The 18046-nt window shown below is 48.4% G+C and overlaps 1 protein-coding gene across 1 annotated transcript in view; it reads right to left on the bottom strand.

Moving 5' to 3' along the window:
* Window positions 1–1770: 1770 nt before the first annotated feature.
* Window positions 1771–18046, bottom strand: part of PTPRM (protein tyrosine phosphatase receptor type M) — a 594672-nt gene continuing 578396 nt past the window's right edge. The window contains 3 exon segments of the mRNA XM_007458456.1: window positions 1771–1824; window positions 10970–11105; window positions 17165–17328. Coding sequence (XP_007458518.1) covers window positions 1771–1824; window positions 10970–11105; window positions 17165–17328 — 354 coding nt within the window.

Raw genomic sequence — 18046 nt, forward strand, 5'->3', positions numbered from 1 at the left:
AGCAGAGCAGGGAAGGCCTTGGATGCCGGGTCAGCCTCGGTCCCCTTGATGGGCAACCTTTGATCTTGTCGTTCTTAGTCACTGAGATCCCCAGAGTGGGCAGGAAGCCCATTTTCCAGAGGCGGGTGATGGGCCGTCTCCTGTCTCAGGAGGAGGGGCACTTCCTATCCCGAGTGTCATAAGAAGGATGTGGTGCTGGGGCCACTGCCCCTACCTCCCCCCAGGCCCTGGAGGCACCTGGCACTGACGAGGCTGGGTGACATTGGACAAGTTATTTAATCTTTCGTCTCCAGCTGTCCGATGGCTCGATGGCTCCATACTGTCCCCGATCACACTGTTGGGCTGGGGAGGAGGCTCTGCTGCCACTTGGGAAGCACGGTTTCCAGCACAGAATGGGCTGGAAAGCGCCAAAGGTCCGTCCCCACCATCTACCGGCCATCACTTCACACAGCCTGGCGCTCAGTTTAAACTCAGTGCTCGTCCTCGGCCCGGCTTCCTCATTCTTCAGAGGCCAGGAAAGCGCTCGGGCTGCGGTCTTTCCCTCCCACAGGAAACGTACTGTCCAGCTCGGTGTCCTGCTCAAATGCACCCTGATCGTGGGACCCTCTAAAGAGCGTTCTGTCAGCAAGTTTCAGGTCTGAATGAGGCTTGGAGAGGACACACATGACCCCCAGGCCACTGAGATCAAACAGAGAAAGGCAGAGGCTGCTCCTGGTCAGAAAGTCACCGCCCTGGCATCTGGCCCAGAGCTCCCTGACCTGCCCGCCGGTCAGAGTTCACTGGCTCTGGCTTCTGGGGCTTGTGCACCCGGGGAGGCTCCCAGGATGGGCCTCGATTTCTCAGTGACAAAAGTTCTCTCTCCAGAGTCCCAACTCCACCTGCTCCAGGCCAGCAGACCCGGGCACGATCTCTCTGCCAAAGGCCCAGAGTGACCGGAGCTGCCCCCGCCGGGGTGCCAGTACACTAGGCAGACACCACACTGGTCATGGGTCTTTATTTATTGAGTTGAGAATTCACACAAGATAGCATCATACAGTAGTAAGTCATTTCCAGGGCTGGATAAAAATGATTGTCACTCAACGTGCTTCACGAAAATTTCTTTTAATGAATAAATAATTTGATGAAATCAGAAATATTTACAATATAAACACATGGCAAAGCTTCAGGTCTGTGAATCTGATCATCGATCTCCGCCTTTCTGAACTGAACGCCTCCCAAGCTTTTCCCCTGGAAACAGTACAAACCTGATAGAAACAACAGCTCATACATCTCTTTGTTCGTTATATGTTTATCTGTTAGTCTTGGAAAGCTACATATATTATGCGACATGTTAAAATACAAATTTTAACTAAAATAATATATTATCATAATGCCAGGTAGCATTCTCCACAGAACAAAAATGTACACTCAGTTGTAACAATAACAAAGGTTCACGGGCCACAAAATAATACCCCAAAGGTACAAATTCCTTCATAAGAATATAATTGTGCTCTTCAGTTTATCAGCTGTCCATGCTTCTCTACGGAGCTGGTGCCTAGGAGGACAGGGTTGGACCACTGGATGCTGAGGGTAGTTTTCCGTCAGGCAGCAGCAGTACTGGGAATCGGGCAGGGCAAGCAGTTTTAGAAACACTGTCTTGGGCTCTTAAAAAGAGCCAATTAGGCAAAGCAAAATAAGCATATCGAGAAGTCTTCATCTCATCGGCACAAACACCATGGCACGTCCTGGCTTTGCAGGATGGAAGGTTTGTGTGCAGGGCTGTGTACGCCGTCAGCCAGCATTCAAGTATTCTAGGGCTACCTCATAGCAGAACTTGTACTGATCCTGGAACACAGAAGGGACAAAATGTCAGCGTGGCCATAGCGGGATGCAGTTTCTCTGAAAGCAATGATGCCAGATTAGGGTTTTAATTGGAAGCAATCAAACTGGGAAGGATGTGAATCAGACGCGAACTGGGAAGTCATGGTCCTGAACCACACGCATATTCGTCGTTTGTAGATGTTTCCCGCAAGGCCGATGAAAGAGGTATTTTGATATCTATGCTCACTAGAATTCCTGGCAAGTTCTAGACAACTGCAACACATATCTCTGTTTGTCCACACGTATGTGTTCACCTGTTACATCAACATCCTGAGTACAAATTATTGGAAAGCCAAGAGGTGGAAGGAAAGATAATGAGGGCTGGGGACACGCCTTCATGATTTGCTCAGTAAATAAACGCGGCTTCACTCCTGGACCGGCTTTACCTCTGACTGTCAGCAGGATTTCCTCCGTTTTATGAGAGTTTATTAAGCACCTGTTAAGTACCAAGTGTCTTGACCTGTCCCTGACTCTGAGAAGTCCATGTCCAACAAGGAGGATGAGACGGGCACCCAATGGCACTCACGAGGCAGAGCTGAGCAGGGCCCACGAACGCTCCCCAACGTGGGTGCAGTGGAGGAGGGAGCTGAGCTTCTTAAGGAAGATGTGCAGGGGGTGGCAGGTAATAGGGGAGCCTGAGGATGAGCACGTGAGCGGGGGGGCGGTGGTTATGTGTCCTGGTTTGCCCGGGACAGTCCCAATTGATGCCTGTTGTCCTGGCGTCATCGTTACTTGTAGGCCCTTTCACTCTCAAGAGTGTCCCAGTTTGAATGATAAAGTACGTGGTCCTCCTAGCAAGCATCCCAGGTGGAGGCGACAGGATAAGGAAAGGCACAGAGTGGGGACGTCTGATGCCCTCTGGGAGCCACATACCAGTTCTTAATCGGGCAGCGAGCTCATTTCTCTTGAGCACAGAATTCTCAGATCCTGGACCATGGCCTGAGCAAGCCCCGTGTGAGGTCCTGGCCCAGGTGGGGTTTCAGGTGGGAGGGGAGGGCCTTCGGCACCTGTGTTTATGCCGTGAGCTGACCGATGCTCACCTGGGTGTGGCCTCTTAACCGAGCAGAGGGACACGGGGGTTGAGGACGCCACCATCTGCCCCCTGGCAGCAGCCCAGTCACTCAGCAACTGGCAGGCCCCCCTCCCCCTCAGTCGGAGGGAGGCTTTCACCAGCCGTGTGGTCAGGACCACTGTCTCACATCCAATATGATGGCCACGACCAAGGAAATGCACCTCTTACTTTGGGGTTTGCCAGATTAATTTAAAAAAGGAATTTCCTTTTTTTTTTGATACGGGCCTAATTAGTCATCGCAATTTTCTTTCTTCACCCACACTTTGTTCTCTAAATGCCCCTCTAAACCAACCTATTTATTTGAAGACAAGGGCCACGGTCTCTCCCTCCGTGGATAATACACCATCCTTAGCAAAGAGCCTGGCACACAGCTGGGGGTCAAACATTGGTTGTGTATGTAAATGGTGACCAGAAAAAATGGGTTTAGCAGCTTTTGAGTCAACCCATTTAACATTTAAGGCAGAGACTGGGGAATTCAAGATATAGCCTCAGCCTTCAGGATCCTACAATCTAGAGGTGAAGACAAAGTAAACAGATCATTCAACACACCGAAGGCGCCACGAAATTGAACATCAATGTCATTAACACCCGCCAGCCTAAAATACAAAAGACAGACAAAATCAAGTGCTGGTGGGGTTGTGGAGAAACTGGAACCCTCCTACGCTGCTGGAAGGACTGTAACATGGTGCAGCCCCATTGGACGACCATCTGGTGGTCCCTCCGAAGGGTCACCCTATGACCCAGGGATTCCACTCCTAGGAGCACACCTAAGGGCACTAAAAATATGTGACACTAAAACTTGCTGATTCACATTCCAGGATTTATTATTTCAGGGTTTGATACTTTCATTTTCAGAATATCTAAAAGAGATCATTTGAATTTCAAAATTCTTATGCTGTCAGCTCACTGGGCTGACGCTGGCTATGGAGTGCTCCAATCACTTCTCTGTTTTTGTGAATCACACAGACAATTCATTTTTTCTTTTTTTTCATGGAAAACTAAGAGATCAATCCCTTCCTGCAGAAACACGATCAATCCCTTCTTGCAACTAGTTTCAGCGCCGACGATGAACCATCCTCTTAACACAGAAAAATGCACTTAGAGGGCCATGTGGCTGCCGGCCTCAGGTCACAACACAGGCGAGGAAACCAGGAAACCAGGGGTGAATCCCTCGGGTTCATCCTGAGGGATGGCTGTGGTAGGGGTGTCACTGAAAGTACCCGGTCATAGGCATGACTATCGTTTTCAAAATGAATTCTTTCTCTCATTTTCTCTCTCCTAAGCAAGCTGCCAGCCCCCATAGACTCTGTGGTGACTGGTTTCTGAACCAGAAAAATAAGGGGAACGAGCAGAAGGGCCATGAATTGCTGCGTCTTCTCCCCCAAGCACCTCGAGAAATGCCTGAAATCTTCCCGCACTGCAAACTGGTTACACTTGATCACCAGGTATAGGCCCGTCTTTGGTGGTTTCCTCTCTCAGCTTCCTTGCTTCTGAACAGTGTAATTAAGCCCCACGAGCTAGCTCTGTGCTTCAGGGAAAAAAGAACTTTTATGCCTTGGTCCCAGAATCTCCCGATTTGGGTGACATTAGCTGTCACCCGACATCTTTGTGCTGGACCATAACCAGGGCAACAAGCTACTCCTTTCAAACACCCCTGACCCCACCTTCATTCCAGACCCACCTCTTGTTTCCACAAAAGGGGAGAAAGTGAAGTTTGAAAGGGCACCCAAAGTGAGGTCACGCTTTAACGTTCCCCGCTCTCGGCGGGGGCCGCACGAGGCCACGGTGTCAGCGGGCGGCTGCAGGGGGCTCCCCTGCAGGGCTGGACGGTGCCTTTGTCAGCACGGCAGCCTGTGTCTGCAGAATGGGGCCCTACGGTCAGTCTGTCACTTCAAACACCCCGTGTCGCCTAAGAAGATTCAAAGAGAAGAGTCTGCACGGCTCACCTGGGGCAAAGTTTCCCTCTCGCGCGCACCTGCTTTTGGAAACTAGCACCAGCTTCAGTTTCAGCTGGATCCTTGCTGACAAATCCTTCAGTCTGGAAAAAAATCCTTCTGACTGACATGCCTGCCAGGAGGGGAAGTGGTCCCCTTGTGCCAATAATCCTGGGTGGGACCGTTTGGTTCAACGTTCATAGCGGGTCACACTGGGTGACCAACCATTGTGCCTAGGAGACACCTGGGAGGCAGCTGCCCATCTCTGACGATGGGTGGGTGGGTCATTACCCTCGTTATAGCTCTGAAAGAGTCTGAAGCACTTCCTCCCTCAAAGCCCATGATCAGTCCGTGCAGCTGCCTCCCTATGCAGACCTGTTAGCCTGTAGCCGCCACCTTCTGGGTCTCAGGGTGACGCGGGCCCAGGTACAGAGAAGAAAAGTCCGCTCGCCCAGCACATGTTTACTGGGCCCTCCTTAGAGCCAGGAGCTCACCTGGGGCTGGGGTGGGCGGGGGGGGCTCCGCCTCCGGGGGATCAGAGTCTGGGGTGGGCGGGGGCACAGGGCATTCACACAGACTCCTCAGGAGCAGGGAGTGTGATCGCAGGTCAGTGGGCTCAGGGCTGCGAGCCTGGGAGGATGCGTGGCAGGGCCCGGCCCCAGGGGACGTGGATGCCACCAGTGTCCCAGAGACGGGCCACGTGGCCGGTGGGGGCACAGCTCAGGGACGTGAGTGAGCCTCTCTGACACCCCCCGGAGGCCTACATCCTCTGCTGCAACATACACACCCACACACACCTACATACACATGCACACCCGCCCACACGTGCACACCTACACACACACACAAACCTATACACACAGCCCCACATACACAGCCAGACACAGGCACACACCCCCACACATGCACACCTACACACACACACACACTCCTACACGCACAGCCATACCTACACACAGACAGGCACATGCACACCTACACACACATGCACACCTACACACAGCCAGACAGATGCACACCCGCCCCCACCCACACACACCTATACACCACACCTACGCCCACACGCCCTGCCTTTCACATAGCCCGTCAGTTTCCCGTGAGTTCTCAGGCAGAGGCTCAGGGGACAGTTTACACACGTGAGTGGGAGAGTCAGTGTGCTGTCCACGCTGGGGCGGCTGCAGGGCGGGGGTAAGGCCCTCTGTAGGAGTGCCAGGCCAGCATGTTATTTCAGTGCAGGGAAGAGGGAAGGGGCCCGGTCTGGGTGGTCACCTGTCCGTCATGGCAGGTCCCGGCAGAGGTCTGAGTGGGAGCAAGTGGGATGGAGAGGAAGCTGCCCGGCCTCGCCCTGCGGCCCACGTGGCAGGACAGGGACGGCCTCCATATCCTCCTGAGCCGTGTTTCTTGCCCTGTAGCACATCACGCGGGCTCCGACTGCTCTAATCTTCTGGGTCGTGGCCTGGCATCTGTGTTTGCGAAGTGCCCCAGGTGATCTCATGTGCAGACGGGCCAAGGGCCTTTCTAGACTAGCTACTAAGTTCCTTAACCTCGGCTGCACATTAGGATCACCTGGGGCGCTGGTACCATCGCTGCTGAAAAGCCAGGCCCACGTCAACTGGATCAGAGTCTCGGGGATGGGCCCAGGGCTCAGAACTTTTTAAAGCTCCCATTAAAGAAAAGTGAATTTCATAGAGACAGAGACTAGAATTGTGGCTGCCGGGGGAGGGACAAGTGGGGTGATGCTGGTGAGGGAACAGATTTTCAGTTGTAAGAGCAGTAAGCTCTGCGGCTCTAATGTGCAGCATGGTGCCTAGAGTTAATGATGTGGAATTGTACCCTTGAAAGTTGCTGACCGTCGATCGTAAGGGTTCTGACCACACACACAGTCAGCTGTGTTAACTCTGAGGCCACAGATGTGCTGATTATCGTGAACTTGGTAACCACTCTATAACGCGTACGTATGTCACATCAGCACGTTGGCCAAAGCTCCCACCACCTCCCAGGGGATAATATGTTTCCCTAGGCAAGATCTGTCCCCTAAAGGCTGTTTCTCGGTTAAGAAGGAGCCCTGGGAACTTCAAAAGCCAAATGTGGAAGCAAAGGTGGGAGAGGACTGTTAGTTGAAGCAGCAGGTTTTCCAGCAACTGTACTAGATTCATAGGGGCTCAGAGCGGGCGACCCTGTCCGCCTCTGACCAGGTCAATAGCGCCAACCTCACTCAGGCTGTCGCGGCCTGCCCCACCCCCCTGGAACCCAGGCCTCTGATGGGGGCTGGAGCCTGGCTGAAGAGGTGGATAACTGAGAAGCTGGCCTGAAGGAGGGGTCAGGAAACAAACCCAGCGGCCCCTGCTGCATCAAAACATCTAGTCTTGTGTTAAAATGATTTTGCTTCCCGGCAGTCCACTGGCTTTCCCCTGGAGCCTCCACACCTAAACATTTGAAGAAATAAATCCATAGGGCCTTCTGGCTCTCCCTGGAGAGTGCCATGCTTCAAAACGCATAGGGAAGTTTGGAACTCAGAAGCAATTTGGAAAAATAGTGAGCTGCAAGGGGAGATGAAGACGGGCACACCGACCGCCGCGGAACATTCATCCGGCCCTGGCAGGGAGGGCGTGGCAGCAAATTTTGGTGTTTGAATGGAACGGGCCCCCAATGAGCAGACCCAGGGGCACCTGGCGGGGCTCCCCATGCGCACCCGCCTACCTCCTGGGGTGCGCTCCAGGGCATCCTGGCTCCCACTTCATTCTGCGCAGAGGCAGCTAGGAGGTACCTCTTCAGCTGCTGGTACAACATTTTGTGCTTAGGAGAAACACAGGTCTTTTATGCCCAATAAAATTATACCAGATTTTATCTCCTTGACTTGAATTAATTAATTCTCTCAGCCAACACACAAATGTACGAGTACCAAACTAAACAGAAATTGTACTTACAGGCAAAAACAAACAAGCCAACGACAAGAGCCCTGATTCAACTCAAGAAGCTTCAAACCCACTGAAAAGAGCATCGTGACATTTTTTTCTCTGGTCACCAGATATTATCCATTATCCCGCCAGCAGGCACTGTGACAAGTTTATCAGACATTTTTCTCAGGAAATTGTAGGACTCTCCTACATTTCTCAGCCACTGAGTTGATCCTAAAACTGGTGCTGACCCTCGGGGTTTTGGGCATCCAAGGATCCTACTTCTCTATCAGAATCACACATAACTACGGAAACGCCCTGGCTATTATAGGTAAGTGGGCTGAGATCAGAAGCTTCCTTCATGTAAAATCACCCTTGTCCTATAGTCTGCACTGCGCATTTGTGAAAAGCCACGTTGCTCCTGCCCATAAAAATTGGTGAATGAAGGCAAATCAAAACTACAATGAGATATCATCTCAGACCAGTCAGAATGGCCATCATCAAAAAATCTAGCAACAATAAATGCTGCAGAGGGTGTGGAGAAAAGGGAACACTCTTGCACTGCTGGTGGGAATGTGAATTGGTTCAGCCACTATGGAGAACAGTATGGAGGTTCCTTAAAAAACTACAAATAGAACTACCATATGACCCAGCAATCCCACTACTGGGCATATACCCTGAGAAAACCATAATTTAAACAGAGTCATGTACCAAAATGTTCATTGCAGCTCTATTTACAATAGCCAGGACATGGAAGCAAGCTAAGTGTCCATCATCGGATGAATGGGTAAAGAAGATGTGGCACATATATACAATGGAATATTACTCGGCCATAAAAAGAAACGAAACTGAGCTATTTGTAATGAGGTGGATAGACCCAGAGCCTGTCATACAGAGTGAAGTAAGTCAGAAAGAGAAAGACAAATACCGTATGCTAACACATATATATGGAATTTCAGAAAAAAAAATGTCATGAAGAACCTAGGGGTAAGACAGGAATAAAGACACAGACCTACTAAAGAATGGACTTGAGGATATGGGGAGGGGGGAAGGGTAAGCTGTGACAAAGTGAGAGAGAGGCACGGACATATATACACTACCAAACGTAAGGTAGATAGCTAGTGGGAAACAGCCGCATAGCACAGGGAGATCAGCTCGGTGCTTTGTGACCACCTAGGGGGGTGGGATAGGGAGGGTGGGAGACGCCAAGAGGGAAGAGATATGGAGACATATGTATATGTATAACTGATTCACTTTGTTATAAAGCAGAAACTAACACACCATTGTAAAGCAATTATACTCCAATAAAGATGTAAAAAAAAAAAAAAAATTGGTGAGTGATGGAAGCTGTAGCCAGAGCCACTGGGGGAAAGGCCTGGAAGGGTCTGCTTCTAATGATCTGCTTAGTTCAGGCTGTAGTGAGAGGGAACTGACATTTAAAAAAAAAAATCAGGGTCAGCTTTTTTCAAGTACCAACTGAAGTTTGGAAGCAACACACCCGTCCCTGAATCAGGGCGTTAAATACCGAATGACATCACAGTCAGAATATTTTCATTATGCATTTGTTTCCATCCTCTGTCATCCTCTGTCAATCTGCTTATCTGTTCTAAACTCAGGCCACCTCTAACTGCCCAACTGGCCTTTTCTCAACTGCCCTAAGCCTAGAAGATGGAGAATTCCATGGTGGGGGAACTCTTTAAAATTCGGGATGGGGGGGGTGGTCCTGGGGAGTGAGAGAGTTCTCTGACTAGTGAAGTCCGGGCATGGTATGTGAGGGTCAGCCTCCTGGCCCATCCGCGTGACATCTGGGCCATGGGAAAGGCACTTATGAGCACCGTGTGTATACATGCTGCACTCCGGTGGCCCCCTCGCCCTCACCCAGCACTCGTTTTCAGGGACCAGGCCACTCTGTGCCCCGTCGACCCCTCCACTCTCAGGGACCAGGTCTTTCTCACCTGGGCAGCTTCCAAAACACTCTCACACATATCGTCACGTGGGATGATCTCAATAAACGAACACTATCCCTAGTTTACACGACTCAGGCTCAGGAAAGTAGAGCGACGTGCCCAAGGCGACTTCAATAGCCAAGGTACTTTGTCTGAGGTTACTTCACTCCAATGAGCAGAGCTGAGACTAGACGGTGGGTTCGCAGGGGCGTCCGCAGGGCAGGGCAGGGAGCTGCCATGTGGGGGGCAAGATCCTTTTTTCACAGAAACCAACATGGTAATTGCTGATGGTTTGAGAGTCTGCACCTGGCCAAACAGGTGCCTGTTTACCAAATTCCCTGGGCAGCACGGTGCTCCTGGAGGCGGGAGCAGCTCGTCGGGCACGAGGCACGTCGTGGGGGAAGCAGGGCTTTTGCCAAGCAGGGCTCGGACGTGGCCATCACTGGCAGGGGCTACGGCTGCTTCTTCAGCCTCAGCTTGAATCCCAGTTCCCTCTTTAGTCCCTTTATTACATTTACAATTTTGACCCCCTGCTGCAGTGCTGCGCACCCAGGACGCAGGCTTTCCAAGCTCATCAGTGACCCCGTCGCCCCCGCCCCCGCCCATTCGCCCCACCTTGGGATCAGTCTTACTGTTTCCTCCCGATCCTTCCTCCAGTGACAGAGAAGTACAAAAACCTCATCGAAAAGCTTCCTCCTTTAAGCTATTCTCCTATTCTTGAGTCTCAGTGGTTGGCGTCTCAACAGCTCCGCACAAAAAAGAGATTTCATGAAATACTCTAAGAAAATAATTCCACATCGTCCTTTGTTTCTCCACCTCTTTCATCCTTTCCTCAGATATGGCCACCGTAATTAGATGCAATCGTCTGGATGTCAAACTCCAATTCCCAGCTTTGATAAATATTAGGTGATTAAGCTATTTATAAAATATGTAATTTGAAAATCTGGCATTTCATGTGCTATGATTATTTCTTCTCTGTGAAGATGAAGTGCTTAGCCACGTGGAAGGCGCTGCCGAGAACGGCAATTAATCAGGACGTTCGCTTGTGAGTTTCAACTATTTCCATGTGTCAAATGTGCTGAGCTGAGTCTCCTTGTGAAAAGGCAGAGGAAGGGAGAACGAGGGAGAAAAACCCGCACGAGCGAAGCGATTGCACTGTGAACACGAGTCTCTCCCTCCCAGGGGTCAGCCTGAGCGAGGGGCCAGGTGTCTCACGCTAACCGGGAAAGGGCCCCCCGAGCGGGATGGACGGGGTCCTACCAGCAGGTCCACCATGTTGGGCTTGTTGTTCCTCAGCGTCTTCACGGCGTGGAAGACGTCCACCGTCCTCTGGTGCCGGAGCATCTCACAGACAATGCTGATGGCGCAGAAGGTCCCGCTGCGGCCTCCCCCGTTCCTGTGGGAAGAGGCGGAGAGGCAGGTGGTGGGCCTGGGTCGCTCTCGCACCGCACGGCTCCCACCACCTGTGTGCACCTGTTGCCTAAGCCCTCCCGGCTGGGACTCTCCACCTGGGCCCATCCCTCTACTGATGCAAATGGGGCCCAGGGATCACCTGACTGGACGTGATGGGACACTGGCACATCCTGCTCTCCCAGTTCGTCTCTGCCCTGATGATGTAAGCTGATACGGCAATTTATCAGTTTTTATGGAAAGGGACCACCCAGGAAATTTTTCAATAAACAAACAACTGGTGTAGCATGTGCAGGAAAACTGTGATGGGTGTGGGTTATGCTCAAAGATGGATTTGGCTTTAAATAATCCATTAGCATGTCATGATTTATCTCTAAAACATAAGGGCTCTTTTTAAAGAAACTTTTTATTCTGGATTAATTTTAGATGTACAGAATCACTGCAAAAATAGCACAGAGAGTTCCTTGCCTGCCCACCTTCCCCTGATGTAAAAATGTCACATAACCATAGCAGATGGTCAAAACCAGGAAGTTAATGCTGGTATAACACTATTAACTAAACTACAGACCTTAGTTAAGTGTCACCACTTTTTCTGGTCCAGGATCCAGTCCAGGACCCACCTTGCATTTAGGTGTCACACCTCCTTAGTCTCTTCCATGTGATCAGTCCTCCATCTTCCCTCTTTCTTGACCTTGGCACTTTCAAAGAGGACTGGTCAGTTGTTTTGTAGAGTATGGAATATGGAGTGAGATGTAGAAAACACCCGTGGTCCCCTTCCACGATTTGAGAAGTCATCACAAAATACAAATTGTAGAAAGTCCTTCATTTGAGTTCATCTGATGCCTTCTCAACACTGGAAATGAGGTTATGCACTTTGGCAAGAAAGCCACGGAAGGGCTGTTACCTCCTTTGAAGGTTCATGGTGTTGAACTGTCTTATTGCTCATGATGTCGACCTTGGTCACTTTTTTTTTTTGCCTTTCTACTATATTCTTTTTTTAAAATTTATTTTATTGACGTATAGTTGATTTACAACGTTGTATTCTACTATATTCTTTTAAAAATATCTTTATTGGAGTATAATTGCTTTACAATGGTGTGTTAGTTTCTGCTGTATAACAAAGTGAATCAGCTATACATATACATACATCCCCATGTCCCCTCCCTCATGAGCCTCCCTCCCACCCTGCCTATCCCACCCCTGGTCGCTTATTAAGACGGTGGGTGTCTGGCAGATTTTTTCACTGTGTAGTTATGTATAATTACCATCATAAATTCTCATAACTTCTCTTTGTAGTTAGTATCTTGCGAACGATACTTTGGGATTATGCAAATGTCTTGTTTCTCTTCAAAGTTTCACCCGCTGATTTTAGTGTCCGTTGGTAGATCCCATCTGCAACAAGTCACAGTGATATCTGCCTGACTGGTTTTCACTTCCCTCTCTCCTTCTACATCCTACTCTAAAGAGAGAGCTGTCTCTCAGCCACCATTTGAAAATTTATTTGCTTATTTATTTCTATTTTATTATTTATTTAAGTCACTTTAGACTTATACATATTAATTTCACTTCTATGAGCTAAAATAGTATCCATATTTATTTTGTTGCTGAAATTGTTCTGGTTTTGGCCATTAGGAGCTCCATCAGGCTGGTTCCTCCATCTCTTTTCAAGCACTTCCTTACTTTCTAGAACCACAAGATGTTCTACGCTCATCCAGTATCTCCTTCCCTGCACCAGCTCTGGAATCAACCACTTTTCCAAGTAGATAAAGGATCCTTTTTTTAATAAACACAATATCATTATTAGTACACCTAAAATAAACACTACAGTTTAATAGAATCAAATTTCTAGACACTGTCCAAATTTCCAAGATTGTTTCAGACATTTTCTTACAGTTAACTTTTTCAAATCCTCATCCAAGCAAAGTCCACACGTTGAATTTGGTTGACATGTCTTGCAAGTTTATTTTAATCTATAGGTTCCTCTTTGCTCTCTTCTTTTTTTCTCTTGGCAATTTATTTGTTGAGGAAAGGGGGTCATTTTCCCCTGCAGGGAAAATGACAACCCACATTCTGGGTTGTTCTCATTCACTGTATCTCTGAGAAGCACTTAACACACCAATTTCTAATCCTATACTTCCTGTTAATTGGGAGTTAGCTCCAGAGCGTCATAAGAATTCAGGATTTTTTTTTTTTTTCTGGACAAGGATACTTTATAAATGAACTTTCCTTGGGAAGCAGGCACAAGATATCAACCTGTTCCGTGATTTTAAGATTGATCTCTGTGTTCCAGTGCCAGCTTGATCATTCCCTGATTAAGTTCCTAATCCATTTTTTAGATAAAGTATAACATACCTATAATTAAGTCCACAAATGGTAAATATAGATCTCTGTTAATTTCTACAACTGCATATGCCATGTAACCACCATTCAGATCAGGGTACAGACCGCTATCAGCCCCCTGAACCCCCCTCCTTCCAATATTCCTTCCTCATCAACACCATCAATATCCCAAGATAATCTTTGTTCTCACGTCTAGCATTATAAGTTTCTTTTGTCTGTTTTTGAATTTTGAATACATGGAATCATACAGTATATACTCTTTTGAGTCTGGCTTATTTCACTTAATATTATCTGTGTGAGAATAACCCATATTGTATCAGTAGTTCGTTCTCTTACATTGCTGAGAACAATTCCATTGAATGGATATACTACTGTATAATTATACTACTGTATAATTTCTTTATCTAGGAGCTGACAAATGTTTGGGATGTTTGCAGCTTTCCATATTATGAGTATACCTGCTATAAGCATGTTTCCTATTGCATATATGACTCATTTCTGTAGTCACGGACCTCAGAGGAGAAAAGCTCAGAGGATACATTTATATTTAGCTTTAGTAGATGCTGTTAACCGGCTCCAAAATGGTTGTATATATTTACTTCCTACCAGCAGCGTTTGGGAGTCCAGTTGCTCCACAGCTTCCCAACACTTAGAATCATTTATTTGTTTATCGTTTAAATTTTAGCCATTCTGGTGAGCACGCAGGGGCATCCGATTTTAATGTATTTTAATGTGTATTTTCCTGAAAAGTAATGATGCCTTTTCTATGCTTATTGGCTATTTGGGTATTCTGTTTTAAAAAATGAAGTTCTTATCAAGTGTTCTGCCCAAACAATTGGAGTGTCTATCCTTTTCCTATTGACTTGCAGTAGTTCTTAGGCATTCTGGCTATGAATCCTTTGTCAGACGTGTGTAGCGCAAAACTCTTTGTCTTGTCTTGTGTTTTCACTCTCACTGGGGTCTTTGGATGGACAGGAGTGCTTAGCTTTAATGAAATCCAATTTACCAATGTTTTCCTTTATGGATACTGTCCTGTGTAACACATCTCTGGTTACCCCATGGTCTTGAAGATTTTCCCTAGAAGCTTCATTGTTTTCCTTTTCACGTGTTGGTCTACAATCCACCTGGAGATGCTTTCTGTCTGTAGCATGAGAAGGGACACCACTGCCCTGCAGTAGGTGTGTGCTGTGGGACCTTGTCGTGAATCAGGAGACCCCGAGGTGTGGCTCCGTTCCTGGACTTTCTCTTCTGCTCCCTTAGTTTGTGTTCTCTCTTTGCACTGACGCCTCACTGCTTTTCCCCCATCGGCTTTTCACCTAACGCTTTCAGCAGCTATCGACGACCACTGTCTACTTCCATTACTTTCATCAAGGGTTGAAAGATGGTGATATCTTAATTCTCTCCATTCTGTCTGGTTTTACTAGCTGGAAGACATGTGTAAAGAAAAAGAATCCCGTTTGCTTAGTGCGAGCCATAATGCGGCTCAAGGAACCATCTAATTCACAGCCCTGGAGGGCGTCTCGGGCAGGGACGCTCTGCCCAATGCCAGTAGGTGGCGCTGCGCTTTGCTGAATACGAAGATGTCTCCTTAGAGATGGAAAGCAGGTTGCCTTTGGGGGTCAAAGCATCCTTTCCTGGCATGTTCCCACAACTAAAAAACCTTAGATTAAGATTTTTAAATCTCAACAACGATCAGCATCCTCAGCAGGCCTGGGTCTCATGCCCACCGTAATGCTGAGAGAGGGCGAGGCAGCCCCACAGGAACAGCAGGGACTTTTGGTGGGGACGGTGGTTCCAAAGAAAAGTCCAGGGGGGTGGGGGCTAGGCTGGTCGGAGGGCAGAAGCAGCAAGTGCCCACCACGTCCACTGGAGTTAAAGAACGGCCCGCTGTCTTAGCCACCACGTGGGGTGGTGATGTAATGGTTTAGTTCCGGGGTCGCAGCTGTGCCTTGGGAGAGTGTGGCTATGAAGTGCAGTGATTCAAGGGGTCTTTGTGTCTTCCCCTCAGGCCTGTCCTGTACCTCAGCTCCCCTCTTGGGATGTAGCCCTTTGGGTTACAGCACTGGCCCTTGTTAGGAAGCTACTAGGGAGCGCGGCATCCCTAGTCCAGACGCTGGTGGAGTCCAGACGCAGAAATCCGTAACTGCAAACTATTTTTAGTATCTCCAAGAAACCTAACGGATCGAATGCAAACTCTAACCAAAATGTCAGTTTTCCTTGCTGGGCTTGTATGAACTCACACAGGTGACCCTCTGATTATATTCTGATCAGAAGTTATACCTGGGCGTAGAGAAATAAAAACGGGGACGTGAGCTGTTAATCGATCCTTTTGGACATTTTCTCGGTGGAGATGTTTTTAATGAACTGGGTCCCTGAGAAGGAAGGCAAGGTTTTGGGGGTGGGGCCTCTGACGGAGGGCAGGCATGAGTCAGTTCACACGATTCTTCCCGAGGGCACAGCACTTTCCTGCAGGACGAGACACTGCCATGTTCGGTGCAAAAAGGGGCTCCCAGGGAAGCTCCCAGACCCCGGGGTGGGGGTGGGGTTTGGGGTACGGGGGCTGCATTGCGGGAGATACAGCACCAAGTGGACGGAAACCCAGCCCTTAGCTTCGCCTGTTGATTTCACAAGGGTCGGTCTGCCCAGAGTAGAGCTTTATCTTCCTTTCAGTTGGGGAGAGATCTCACTGTGCGCTTCTAATGACACTCCACCGAAAAGAGACATCAGCTTATAGTTTCAGTTTCCACAAATTCTCTACCCATCTCCCCTGACTGCAGGGCTTTCTAATTGCCGGCTCCATTAAGCCAGCTCCAACTGGCTGATTAGCTGCTACCATCACCTACGAGAAAATGCAGGTGAAAGTGCTTTGAAAAGCACGGAGACTTGAGCCAGTGGCTCTCAACCTTGGGGGCACTCTGAAACAATCCAGGTCCTCGCACTCCCCAGAGATTTTGATTTAGGTGGTTTTGCTGTGGGCTGGGCATAGTGTTTTTTTTTGTTTTTTTGTTTTTTTTTTTTAAAGCTCCCCAAATGTGCAGCCAAGGTCGGGAACCATTATTCTGTAGCCAAGTTCTCCCGTTTTAGCACCTGCTAAAACTGCCAGCCGGGAGACCAGTTTGGAGACACTGGCTGTAAGCAAATCTTCCCAATATATATATATCCCCAGGCAAACAAAATGAGACAAAACAAAACTCTCTTAAAAACCACAAAGAAGAAGGAGATGGTTCCTTTGAAACCTGTGACAAGAAATCCAAAAGAATTACCAACTAGTGAGCTGGTAAACCAGCTTTTCCATATCAGGGAGGGTGCCCGGATTGTGGCCTTTGCTGACATCCACGATGTAAATACCCCCACCACCGATGATTTCAAGTTACCAACAGTTTAACAACCAGCTCAGAAAATTCCCCAAAGCTTAACAATGGGCTCTCAAGAGCTGGTAAGAGCTCACTGAACCTACCCAGGTATTGTTTTTCTGAGGGCAGTGGGGGGGGGGTTGGCTCCCAACCACAAGGTCAGGTCTCATTTTATAGCAGTGACACCCCATCCAAATGTAAAACGTGCATGATCTTGTTTTCTGCAAAGCAAACCAAACACTTAATGAGCGGACTGATGAGCTTTCACTCACACCTGCTTATTTCTTCTCCATTTATAGTGAAACGAGAGGCAGTGAAGCAGGGCGTCAGCCCAGTGGATCTGAGTACTTACAGGCAGTGCACAACCGTGCGGCCTTCCCCACCATTGTATTCCTCCTGCCACTTGTCCACCTGGCGGATGAGCTTCAAGAAGGAGCGCTTGGACACAGGCGTGTCCCTGTACATGGGCCAGCCCAGGAACTGGAACTGCTGCACCATCCGGTACCCGTCCTGGGGCTGCAGAGAGTCGGGCAACAAGCGGGGAGTGGAGAGAAAGCAGGCATTATTCCCGGGGCTGAACTCCAGAGGGTTGATCCCACCTACTCATCCCAGTGGGCACGAGGGAAGGAGGGGCCTGCCTGTAAATAACGAAGGAAACGTCTACTGGCCCAAAGAGTTACGAGTTTCAATCTGGAGCCATTATAAAAAACCATGTGATGCTAAAAACTCTCCAGAAAGTAGGCATACAGGGAACCTACCTCAACATAATAAAGACCATATATGACAAACCCACAGCCAACATCGTTCTCAATGGTGAAAAACTGAAACCATTTCCTCTAAGATCAGGAACAAGACAAGGTTGTCCACTCTTACCACTGTTATTCAACATAGTTTTAGAAGTTTTAGCCACAGCAATCAGAGAAGAAAAAAGTAATCAAAAGAATCCAAATTGGAAAAGAAGTAAAGCTGTCACTGTTTGCAGATGACATGATACTATACATAGAGAATCCTAAAGACTCTACCAGAAAACTATTAGAGCTAATCAGTGAATTTGGTAGAGTAGCAGGATACAAAATTAATGCACAGAAATCTCTTGCATTCCTATACACTAAAAACGCAAAAGCTGAAAGAGAAATTAAGGAAACACTCCCATTTACCATTGCAACAAAAAGAATAAAATACCTAGGAATAAACCTACCTAAGGAGACAAAAGACCTGTATACAGAAAACTACA

The sequence above is a fragment of the Lipotes vexillifer genome, unplaced genomic scaffold (assembly GCF_000442215.2).
Source record: "Lipotes vexillifer unplaced genomic scaffold, Lipotes_vexillifer_v1.1 scaffold447, whole genome shotgun sequence".
NCBI lineage: Eukaryota > Metazoa > Chordata > Mammalia > Artiodactyla > Lipotidae > Lipotes > Lipotes vexillifer.